The sequence below is a fragment of the Gastrolobium bilobum genome, unplaced genomic scaffold (genome assembly GCF_033153095.1).
Source record: "Gastrolobium bilobum isolate Gb01-03AN ecotype WA unplaced genomic scaffold, APGP_CSIRO_Gbil_v1 utg8685, whole genome shotgun sequence".
Lineage (NCBI taxonomy): Eukaryota > Viridiplantae > Streptophyta > Magnoliopsida > Fabales > Fabaceae > Gastrolobium > Gastrolobium bilobum.
In genome coordinates, this window is record NW_026898457.1 from 32,380 (window position 1) to 45,463 (window position 13,084).

At 34.0% G+C, this 13,084-nt stretch overlaps 1 protein-coding gene across 1 annotated transcript; it reads right to left on the bottom strand.

Annotated features, from left to right (window-relative positions):
• Nucleotides 1-7,176: 7,176 nt before the first annotated feature.
• Nucleotides 7,177-10,445, bottom strand: LOC133316506 (BTB/POZ domain-containing protein At5g03250-like). Its single transcript, XM_061518265.1, has 4 exons — nucleotides 10,387-10,445; nucleotides 9,444-9,513; nucleotides 8,034-9,260; nucleotides 7,177-7,587 (listed from the first exon to the last, which is right to left on the bottom strand). The coding sequence occupies exons 1-4, from the start codon at nucleotides 10,443-10,445 to the stop codon at nucleotides 7,177-7,179; spliced, it is 1,767 nt and encodes a 588-aa protein (XP_061374249.1).
• Between the last annotated feature and the right edge of the window lie 2,639 nt (nucleotides 10,446-13,084).

Here is a 13,084-nt window from a genome sequence, read left to right on the forward strand (position 1 = left end):
TGAATTCATTAAATCATGCATCACCTTTGAAATTCTATCCAAACATGTTTCTCTTATTGACCTATAGTCAAGTTGAATATATACATGATAAAGTGAAAATCACATTTCTATTTTTTTTAATCATGAATTAATCTTGTTTATTTAATATTATAATAAGAAAGACAACTAAAAACGACCATACTAATGTAATTTTATAAAATTAATTGATGGAGTAATTTATTTTTTTAAATATATATCTAAATTGCAATAAGTCTCATACATTAATCAGAAGAGACTAATATCGAATGTCAGCCAAGTGGAACTTGCAGTGGTCGTTCCTTAGCAAGTCTTGTATGGTTGACGTGCGAGACTAATCCTGTATGGTCAGTGTGCAAGATTTATTAGTCTAAACCACATGGCACGATCGTGACCATCATGTGAAACTAATCTGGAACATTTATGATGAATGACTTGTTACCAACATGACAAATCCATATTAGAAGCATGTAGGATTAATCCCCCTATATACTTAGTGTGGAACTAACAACATTAATTTGGTGATATATTTCAAAAGTGCAATAGTTCTTAAATTTGTTTTCTAAACATCATTAATATGGTCATTTTACACTATAACTCTTCGGTCCACTCATCAATTCATGCCACCCTTATACTTTCCTCTGTCAACAAAATAAAGTTTTATCTAGCCTTAAAAACAACTTGCTGAGAGCTCAGAATCAGATGAAGAACCAAGCAGATAAACATCATCGTGACTTGCTCTTGGTAAGATTTGCACATGCACATGCCCATTCTCATTCAATCGTCTTAGCTAACCATCATGCTTTCAAATCTTCATTATTTCACTTTGTATTCAAATTTGTCTTTTCCTCCTCAATTTTACATTTGTGATATCTACTAAGGTATTCAACTACCAAATCTCAACTTTTTATTCTTGTTTTTAATATTTTTTTGATTTTTTTAATTTAGTTTTTCAATTTTTATAAATGTGTTCGTTGGTAGAGTTTTTTTTTTGATTTTATCATATTTGTACCTTGATATACTTGATACGAGTACTTGTTTATCATTGTTATCCTTATACAACCAATAGAACGATACACGTGATACTAATTAATTTCTAATACGATTTCCTTATTTATGTTTTTCCTCACAGTGTTTTGATTTATTTAATTAATAAAATAAGATGTGAAAAGAAAGGATGAGCTGGAAAGGAAAGGAAATAAATTTTGCTTGTCTAGAATATTAATAAAGAAACAAAACAGATTTCTAAACCTACAATTTTCTCTCATTTCAACTTAATTATGGGAGAGCAAAATTTATGCCTTATAGGAGAAACGGTAGGAACTGATCCCTTGTTTCCTTCCTATTTATTTTTAAACTCTTAAACAAGAATTAATTTTCCTTTTTTCTCATTTTTTTTCTTCTAAGTTCTTCTTATGTAATAGAAAAATGAATATTAACATTATTTTCTTTAGCATACTTTTCATAACACATTTTTTATTATTATTTAAATTTTATGTGGGTTTCAATGAATAAAAAATGAACATCTATTATTTAGTAGGATAAATATAAAAATCATATAATAATAAAAATTAGGCTGATTGACCCTTTTGGTCTTATTTTTAAAACAATTATCACTTTGACCCTCTTTTCAAACTATATTATACTCATATTCAATGCATGTCAAGACTTTCTTCTCCTCACACAATACACATGTCTCACCTAACTTAGACAACATATATAATATGTTGAATACAACTATAAAAACATTAAGAATAATAAAATAAACTAATTATTATAAATATTTTATAAGGAGGGGCTAACTATTAGCACTAAAAGTTTATTATTATTAGATAAATATCATTATATATATATAATAATAATAATAATAATAATAATAAAGTAATCAAATTTTAAGGAGGGGCAAGCGCTGACTTTGGCGGCATGGTAGTGTGCTAGTGTTTTCCTTTTTTTTTTTTATTCTTAATAATTTGTTGTGTTACTTAATAATTTTGTATATTCTTAATAATTCTTTTTTTTTTCATTTTATGGGGATAGGTTTTCGACATGGCTAAGGTGCCAAATAGTCATACCTGGAGATATCGTTCATGAGGTATGTTACGAGACAAATAGAATGGTGATGTTGTGTCATATGCTGAAACAAGGACATATTTGTTGGATTATTAAATAAGGGAAATATTTTTTTTATGTTGCAAGTAAGTAGTTATCTTATGTTGTAGAAATAAAATTACAAGTGAGACTCACAGGTAAGAGGAGAGAAAAAAAAAAAGAGTGGTGGAACCCAATCTTTTTTTATGTGGGTAGGAAAATTATTTATCTAATGTAAAATGAGATAAACATAACCCTTCAATATATTTATGCCCCTTATTTCATCCTCCACAAACTTGATACTGAATCGCTTGAACTAAGGCTTAGGGTTGGTGGGAACCAAAATCGTATTAATTCTGAATGACTGATTATCAGCCTTAAGGAATTATAGATTTGTAATGGATGTTATAAAGTTGATCCTTAAGGGACAATAGTTTTTGCACATGTGAAGTAAACTGCTGTGTTGAATTAGTCCAACACCTTCGAATTCTTTAGGATAGGAAGTTATTAAGTAAATTTTTTTCACGAGGAACGTTACTCTTACAATCTATCTATTTCATTGTTTGTTTCTGTTAATCCAACAATTATAATTTATTTGAATTAATAATTAATTAATAAATATGACCTAATAAATCATAACTGTTGAATTGACAAAAATCAACAGTGAACAAATAGGTTGTAAGCAAAAAGAGGTCATGAGAATAATGTTCCTCTTTTTTTATATATATTTTGTATTTGCTATATGCATTCTTATTATAAATGTTTACATAAAAATTAAATTTATATAAAAAAGTTATAACATAACCTAAAGCATTGTCAACCCTAAGAAATTTATTTACCAAGTTTTTAGCTAGTGATATATATATTGTATTGTAGTTAGGTGTTATGATGATTAACTTGCCGAGTTCAAATAATTCATCTTGACTTTATGATTATTTGTTGACTAATACATCACTTGTTCGTATATGGTTAAAGGGACTTGTATTTGTCATTTAACATGACACAATAAATTTTCTTACACACACAACATTTTGTGTGGCTCACACTTTTTGAAAAAAAAAAAAAAAAATTACGGTACGCAAAACAAATCTCTATAACATTACACAATCACTTTTCTTATAACAAAACTTTTATAAAACCCATGGTTAAATTATTCACTTTTATAAGCTCATAATTATTAGGAATGGAAATACGTCAACACACCATATTTGTTTCGAGTCAAGGTCTAATATGAACAAAAAATCACTCATAGATAAAAACTATATTTGTAAAACCCGACCTGAGCCGGCCGGGACGATTCGGAACCCGGCGAACTAATCATTGGATCGATTCGAGTCAAACATTGGATCGGTCATGCATCGACCTGGTCAAAATTCGGCCAAATCCGTTCTAAATCGGTGACCCGATGACGCAGTAACCTGGTCGGGTTATGCATTTAAAAAAAAAACTAAAAAACTAAAATTGTTTCATCTTATCAAAAAAATGTAGAACCCATTTTAAAAACTTTTTGTAATTTTATTTGCTAGTATACTGATCTTCTGCAATGACCTCAGATTTTAGCTTCCAATACTGAAACAATTTGCGGAATAATAGATTGAGAGAATGTGACATATGTCATTTTTAATGTAGTTGAATTTGAAAAATATGAGTTCAATGTCATTGAGAAGTATGTTTATGGGAATTCTTAGTTGCAATTTAAATTGACATAATAATAGCATGCATTTTTATTTATTTATGCTTCATGTTTTTGAACTTATTTAATGAACCTTATTTAATTCATTTTAGATATCGAGAATATAATTGAATTTATATATTCATATTTATATATATTTTTATATATCTTTATATATTCGGGTTAATCGGTCCGAGTAGTGACCCAATAACCCAGTACTCCTACCGGGTCGACGCTCGGGTCAGGTTTAATAACACTAAAAACTATTGTCAAAAATCTTTCATACGAACATACTTATTTCATGGATGGACACGATATAAATACTTCATCAATCTTAAAGTATCTCATTTATTATACTAGTTAACACGATAAAACATGAATAATTTATCGTGTTCACATGATACAACACATAACTAACAACCTAAATGAATAGGAAAAAATGTTTATCATTTTAAATGACACAACTTATATCCTTTCACTCTTACAAAGAGGTGGGACCCACACCTTTACTTTTTTTTGTCAACTCTCTCTCCTCATTTATCTATCTCTTTCTCTTTATTAAAATAACACAACTTTACATCCTTTAAAATGACAAACACTTTTCCTAAATAAATATTAATACGGGTCTATGTGTGCTTGCGAGATGTCACGTAATACGATATAAATATTTTATGTCAGAATTTGTCAACACGAATACAATGTGAATTTAAATATCAGTTTACTCATCATAAATTTCTCATATCGTATTAAAAGATCATGTTGAAAATTATCACCCCTACTAATTATTTCATATGTCGCCGTTATGTTTCTTGCTGACTCTTATATGTCTTGAAAGTGTAAAAACCAAATATATCCATTTGATAGAGCTCAACCGTTAATTCCAATGATTGTGAACTAAGATGAACACTGAATTTAGTTGCAACAAGATGAATTTGTTCTTTTTATTATGTAAGGTAAATAAGGATAAAAAAAACATTTATTCCCGAAACATTTATGAGATAACAAGTTACCTAATGAATTTGTTATTTTCTGTTTTTTTTTTTGTTTTATATACAAATGTAAGTGAATTTCGACTATTTTTTATTAAAATAGATAGAACACATGCATAATAAACATTAAACATAAAAAACAAGAGTGTAAGTAAGTTTTATTTTTAAGACATTTTATAGGAAGACTAAAGTGGCATAAATATTACTGGTTTAATGTTTCTCATGTTATAAGAGATGAATTTATTTCTTACACACATATAAAAATATGTGGGATCCATTTTTTTTCTCTTCTCTTCACATAGATCCACATGGGCTCCACACACTTTTATGCAATGTGTAAGAAATAAATTTATCTCAACCCAAATATTATATCAAAACTATGATGTACAAATAACATCTCTATGACAATAAAATACATCACTCTTGGGGGATTTCTTTTTCTTTTTTGAGTAATGTACTGTTGGTGTACATAAATGTCTCCCGTGAGGGTGAAGTATGTTGATATAGGGGGTGTCCACAGTGGCAATGGTAAAGACCAAGCACTAGTGGAGCTTCCCATGGTGCATAAAGGGGGGTGTGTGTGGAAGTGGCTAAGGTGGCTCTCCATGGTCACAGCCGTAGAGGCTGGGTGGAGAAGAAGCGGTCCTTTCCCTCAATGTGAGAGGGGGTATTTAGAGAAAGAGCCCTAGTCAACCTAGCCAGCTTAGCCTTTTCAGGCTAGGCATGCTGAACCCCTGCCCTTGTGTAGGGGCAGCTCGTGTGCATGGGGAAGAGGGGGCATCCTATGATGCCTTCTAGAAGTGGGCCTTTTAGATTGGGCCCAGTAGTGGGCCTATGCATGTGGGCTATCCAGAACAGAAGCCCCCCAGCTTGGCAGCTTTGCGAAGCAAGGGTGCCAAGATGTATGGCAGCTTAGGAAGCAGGATATAATGTAACCGATCGATAATACGTCGGCCTTCATGAGTTGCTTATTTGTTGTCGTCGAGTATGAATTGTCTGATTGGCGATGCTTAAATACTTCAAGAGAATCTTCTATTATGGCTTGCAATTATGCTGAACTTTGTTGTCATCGAAGATGCGTCTTGTTATTGAGGAAGGTCTTCAAATATTGTTGAAGTAGTAATAAGCTGGCGAGCCCATGTTGAATCAAGTACCCTGTAGATGATGACAACTGGAACAAGAAAGTCTTGACCGTCTGATAATAATAAAATAATGTTGACAGGATTGCAGATCCGAGCTTCGTGAGATAAATAAAGTAGTAGATGAGATCTTCCGGAGAGGATGATGTGTTCCAAAATAGAAAGTGATGGAGATTCTCTATTTTGGAACACATCATCCTCTCCGGAAAATCTCATCTACTACTTTATTTATCTCACGAAGCTCGGATCTGCAATCCTGTCAACATTATTTTATTATTATCAGACGGTCAAGACTTTCTTGTTCCAGTTGTCATCATCTACAGGGTACTTGATTCAACATGGGCTCGCCAGCTTATTACTACTTCAACAATATTTGAAGACCTTCCTCAATAACAAGACGCATCTTCGAAGACAACAAAGTTCAGCATAATTGCAAGCCATAATAGAAGATTTTCTTGAAGTATTTAAGCATCGCCAATCAGACAATTCATACTCGACGACAACAAATAAGCAACTCATGAAGGCCGACGTATTATCGTTCGGTTACATTATATCCTGCTTATAACACTACACACTACGAATAACCGGCCTAAGCTGCCATACATCTTGGCACCCTTGCTTCGCAAAGCTACCAAGCTGGGGGGCTTCTGTTCTGGATAGCCCACATGCATAGGCCCACTACTGGGCCCAATCTAAAAGGCCAACTTCTAGAAGGCATCATAGGATGCCCCCTCTTCCCCATGCACACGAGCTGCCCCTGCACAAGGGCAGGGGTTCAGCATGCCTAGCCTGAAAAGGCTAGGCTGGCTAGGTTGACTAGGGCTCTTGCTCTAAATACCCCCTCTCACATTGAGGGAGAGGACCGCTTCTTCTCCACTCAGCCTCTACGGCTGTGACCATGGAGAGCCACCTTAGCCACTTCCACACACACTCCCCTTTATGCACCATGGGAAGCTCCACTAGTGCTTGGTCTTTACATTGCCACTATGGACACCTCCTATATCAACATACTTCACCCTGACGGGAGACATTTATATACACCAACAGTACAAGTAATATATTATTCCTACCAATAATTTGATTGTCAACTCGAAAGTCTCTACTCCATTCAATTGATAGAAAAATAGAAGATGTAGTTGAACAGTGAACATGATCTCCACACCTGAGCTATGATTTTTAGTGAACCTTAACAATTTTAATGATTTGGTTTTCCTTTCATTATGGACGATGGTGTGCTTATATTGCAGGCATATGATTCTATTAGATTGCAACACTAGGAATTCTTCCTAAAGAATCTTGGGAAAATGCTCCAACTTTTCTTTGTCTTAGCCAACTTCTGAAGCTCACTCCTGATGCATGAACATTCCTTCTCTAGCTCTGAGACACGTTCCCTCAAGTTTTCACCACCCTGCTGTGCATGATCTAGTTGACCATTGCCATTACTCCTTGGAAGGCCAAGATTTCCATTACGGTTTTGTGAGTTCTCAAGATTGTCAGAGGCAAACAACCAGCTAGACATTGATGTGCGGAGTCGAAGCTGTTCAAAAAAGAGGACCTGCACAATTAGTCTGAGTGGTAATCTTTCATTTTGTGCTGCATGTGTGCTTGCTTCCAGTGAGAGTTTTTGGCAGTTCATGAGTCTACAAAATTGCTCCCTTTCTGAATCTATGAGCCAAGGATGTGCCTGTAGTTGTCATAAATGTATATTAAATTAGAATTATAAAATTGAGATCGTTGAGGTTTTGTCACTAAATTATAAAAGTTGGTAGTATTCTTTTCATGATTTATTCTTTCATTTCAACTACTAACAGACTTTTTATTTGGTAGTCAACCACTAATAGACTTTGTTAAGCACTTATTATATCTTTCTCTTTCTATGTTCATTGAAAGATGCATTTAAGTAGCTGAGAATATTATCTTCTTGCTCTATTTGTCTGTGCATAAGGCAATGACAGCTTTGAAATAAATAATTATAAATTCTTTACTTGAAGCATGAAAATCTTCAGAACTTGGGTCTATTTTTAAAAATTAAAACAACTATTTGTCACATCATCTGGTTAACTGGAAAAGTCACACTAAAATGCACAGAAACAGATTCTTGGGCAAGCTAGGTTTCCAACATGACCTTACCTTAAGGTACACATCTATTGCATGATATAAACCATCATCCAGTGGTCTAGCATAATCAGGAATTGCAGAAGCAAGGGCCTGGAACTTAGGCAACTTCAAATTAACATCAAGAGCCACCTCAGCAAGATATGTGTCCACCAAATTTGCCACCAAAGTCATAGGTGTCAGTGCATCAGCTCCAGCTATCAATGGCCCCTCTTCAGTTATACATGGAGAAGTTGATGCAGTTGCAGGCAGGTATATAGACATAAAATGATCAATGATCCTCTGAATGCAGTCTACATCATAGAGGGTCTCAACCGAGTACCCCATATTTGGAAGGAGAAGATCCACAAGTTCAACTTGGTCAAGTTGATATCCAATACTTTTCTCCAAATTTTCTATGCATGATGGACTTGCATGTAATATCATGGCTGTGCGTAGCAACCTAAGGAGATACTTGGAGGGTGTGACCCCCTTCTTATTAGGAAGCAAACCTACAATTTCTTCCAGCAATGCCCTTTGATTTGCTTCAGGAGTTGTATTAGCTGGTGTCCCTTGGTTTACATTATTTTTATCATTGAAGCTAGATTGCCTGTTCATCAAGGGGACAAACCTTCTAATATAATATATGAGGGACTTAGCAACATTCTCAGGTTTCATACCTTTTGCTTCAATGGATAAAATAACTCGTTTATATAGGGCTAGGCTTAACATAGACAAATCCTCATACCACCAATCATCACCAGGAGTTGGTGATTTAGTCTCAGAAGAAATTCCATTCCATGAGGCAGGGTCTATAGCTTGGTTCTGTGAGCAATCACTTCCAGCCACAGTTCTATTGAACACTTTTTGGTCAAAACATGCCTTCATGGCCAAGGAATCAATGCACCTTGAAACAATATGGAGTTCTTCTGCATGAGATTTAACTTCCTCACATGTTTGAAGAGCTTTTATGGAATCTGACCAATTACTTAAAACTTCATTGAGAAATGCCTCTGTCTGTGTAACTAGGTTCCCTTCACCATAATTTTCATTCATTTGTAGGTATTCTGCAGCACATCTTAGACCTACCACATTTAATGCTGTGACTTCTATTTTTATACCGTAGCAAAACTTGGTTACAAGCTCAAATGTTTTATCCCCACCAGGCACATCATGAAGTTGCAAAACAAAACTTGATCCATCCTCGTTTGAGAAGTCAGCAATGAGTTTCTTCAGTAATCCACTTCTAGAAAGCAATGGAAACTGCAACATAAAAATCACAGATGTAGAAACAAACTAAGGTCCATCATGAGCATGAATGCATAGTTGAGGTCAGCATTTGATAGAGGCCCACAAAGGCATGGAAGGCAAAGAGTGTTATTAAAAAAAAAGGATAGTGCATGCATCAAAATTCATTTTCAACAAAATTTCAATTCAAACATGTACCTTGTGGAGAAAAAAAGAAATTTCGCCTACTTCAATGGTAAGATCACTTGGAAGTCCGGTTGTACAAAGCCTGAAATAAAAAATAATTAATATATTTAAAAATTTTGACCAACGAGCTAAAAGGACAGCAGTATATGCTTGAGTAAAGGAATAAAAAATTACAATTCCTAGCTAGAAGTTAAGTATGCTATACAAAGATATAAGTTCTTTGATGCTTGTTCTTTATTTTGCAAGTGTGTTTTTACGTAGGAAAATCAGTTCCAAAAGAACTGAACAGCATAGTAGATAACTATTAGGATGTTATATATCTCTTCTTGATCATACTTCAATGTCATTAGAATTGAGCCCTTAAGAAACATAACAACTTGATCCTTCAACCAGCTAGATATTAATTTTCAGTCTTCTCTTTCGGGGTGTTATACTGCTGTATACCTGAAAACAATCAACAATTGACATTTTTCCCAACTCCACCTAAAATTTGATATGGCCCAATTGTGTTTTTCCTTTTTATCCAAGTAAATATGGTAGTGATATGCTTTTAGCATGACATTCACCACTTTTAATTACAAATAAGATGTTGATTATGCTAAATATTTAGCAGCATTAATTAAGGTAACAACTTGTATATTTTGTGGAGGGACATTCTCTAAATTTTTTATTCCAAAGTCAAGATGACTTAAATTATAGGACAATGCAGATGAAATTAAAAACCTTTACCATCCCAAAAGATCAAAACAAAAAGATTAAAAAAAAAAAAAACATGTATATAATAAAAAGTAAAAAGCTTTATGACTAATTACTCGAGCTAGCGCCACCCCAAAAGCATACAAACCAGAAAAATCATAGAATTATAAGATCCATTTTGATTCACTAACACAAGTTACACAACCGATTGGAGCAATATATTGATTTGATTTTGATAAAAAAAAAAAAAAATGCTTACCACGTTTGGCCTTCACATCGAAATGCATCAGATTTTGATCCAAGTTTCATCAACGCCATTTACTGCACCTTGCATGAATAATGGAGAGCCCAAGTGGAAAAGAGATGAGAACAGATGCAGTTGTTTCATTGTGATTATGGTCCACAACACAAACAAGTAGCGAGTCTATAGCTAGTAATAACTGAAACAAGCGAAAGTAATGGATGAGCAATTATACGTGACGAAGATTATATTTACGAAAGTTTATCCTTTCTTATCACCAAATTTTAACGTGTTAATTTTTTTTTCAGAGTTACCCAACTCTAATTATCTCTTTGAGACGAGTTGGCTCTCTTCGGTATCCCCACGAGCTTCGACTCTTTGAGCCGACTATGGGACTAATCCGGAGTGCGGGGAACAGTGATGGCTAACGTGTTAATCTGATTGTTGGCTCCCTTCGGTATCCCCACGAGCTTCGACTCTTTGAGCCGACTATGGACTAATCCGGAGTGCGGGGGAACAGTGATGGCTAACGTGTTAATCTGATTGTTATAGTTTATTGAAGGGAAAAGTTCACCAATGCCCCTGTGGTTTACTTCAGAATCACCTATGCCCCTATGGTTTTTTTTTTATCACATATACCCCTGTGGTTTGCTAAAGATAAAACCATCATATCCTTTTGCTTAACACCGTTAAAAGTTTATTTTTTCATTCCATTTATGCCCATCTACGTGCAAAAAGAAACCCTTGCACTACCTTTTCCTATTTCGTTCAAGTTCCTGTGCCTCTTCTTCTAGGATTTCCTCAAATCAAATATTCGATTGGGTTAAAGGTTGAAATTATGGTAAAAATATTACTTTTTCTTGTTGATTATAATAGGGTTTTCCATATTTTTGTCTCCTTTTGTTCCGTTTGATTTTGTCACTGTTTTACATTTGTGACATGCAAATACAGAGACCAGCAAACAAAAGAGCTCTGGATGCAGAAGAAGATGACCATCTTGAACGAAAAAGGCGTGCTCTTGCTGGGTAAATATTGTCATTTTTTCTCTTATATATCTCTGCCATTTTAGAAAGTTGCAGCTCTTGATATTACTACTTCTCTTTGATCTTTTTTTTTCTCTGCTATGTGTATCAATATATAGTTGGGTCAATGGGGTTTAGTAACGTGGGAACATGAACATCTATAGGAGCAGGTCATAGCATTATAAGAAGGCATGAAGCTTCCAATGTTTGACTTGAATGGTTAAAAGGGTCACCATCGGGTTTCATATTTTAATTTGTTTGATAGATTCATCAATCACATGTGTCAAATATTCAACATTGCATCATTATAAAACTAATGCAGTGGGCCATTTATTCAAGGAAACATTGTCACAGTGTACGATTGAAGGTATTATAGATTGACACATGAGGGTAAAAATGAACATGAAGCCATTAAATACAGTACCATTTTTTTTATATCATTTCAAACAGTGAAGCAAAACCTTAGAATTTTAAAGATTAATTTAAGATAGCTAAAATTAGCCATTAGGTTTACCCACACATGGAAAAATAAATGAGTTCTCCTCACTATGGCCCATTCCTTTCCTCTCTGGAAAAACACATTTCATTTATTGACAATTGAATAGCATCTACCCTTTAGCAAGGAGGACTTTATGAATGTCTGACTATTTGTCACGGACTTTGGTTATAAAAGAACCTTAGTGCTTCTGCTGAAAAATGAAAATAAATGTAAAATCATTGTATTCTCCAAACAGAAGCCTTAACAAAATGCTTTTATATGCTTGACTATGCATTATTTAAAAAGAAGAAGAAGAAGAAAAAAAAGGTAGGTGAAGACTAAGTAATCAAGAGTCTCAGAAGATAGACCATATATTGTTCAGAATCTTAATTATGAATAATCCTATTTTATGAGCTTTAACATCAGATAATTGGGACTTGTTGCAGGTAGACTATCCAGAAATGTTATCATGTCTGGAAATGTGTTTTTAAATGGAAAGAAAGGAAGACTTCTCTTTGATCTTTTTTTGCTCTGTTTTCTCTGCTGTGTATCAATATATAGTTGGGTTAATGGGGTGTAGTAACGTGGGAACATGAACATCTATAGGAGCAGGTTATAACATTATAAGAAGGCATGAAGCTTCCAATGTTTATAAAACTAATGCAGTATATAAAGCGGTCCACCTAACTTTCTTTGCTTTTAAGTATTATTAGGAACCATAATTCTAGTATACAAATGTTTATACTATTTTAATTAATCTTACATATTATTGGTCTTTTGGATTGTAGTGACCGAAAAGAAATAGGGGATGAAGAAGGTCTTTTATCGCCTCCTTTGGATGAAGCATTTGACTTTACAACTCAAAGTGATCCAGTGGAACTGTCACAGGTGCTCAACTGCCCTTTTTCCTTTTTTCCCTATTGAATTTTTAGCGTTTGATATTTAGAATCTAACTTCCATATGTGGTTGATACTAAGTTCTTTGAAGCCATGGAAGATGATGGAAGTGACTTTGAAAATGATATATTGGATGATGAGGCAACTGATGCAGTTTGCAATGCACTAACAATAGAGTCATTAGATGAGGAAGATATGGAGGAATTTATGGAGCCTATTGCATGTGATAAACTAGAGTCAATAGGCCCAAGTGACAATGAAGATCATGAATGTTATGATAATTATGCTGATTTCACGTCAGAAAATGCATTGGAGGGTAA

Bases quoted from the DNA above. Each gene is read 5' to 3' on its own strand.
- LOC133316506 (XM_061518265.1), bottom strand. From the start codon at position 10,445: ATGGCGTTGATGAAACTTGGATCAAAATCTGATGCATTTCGATGTGAA. The intron at 9,514-10,386 runs GTAAGCATTTTT...TTTTTATTTCAG, and splicing joins CGATGTGAAGGCCAAACGTG to GCTTTGTACAACCGGACTTC. The intron at 7,588-8,033 runs GTAAGGTCATGT...TGACAACTACAG, and splicing joins CAATAGATGTGTACCTTAAG to GCACATCCTTGGCTCATAGA.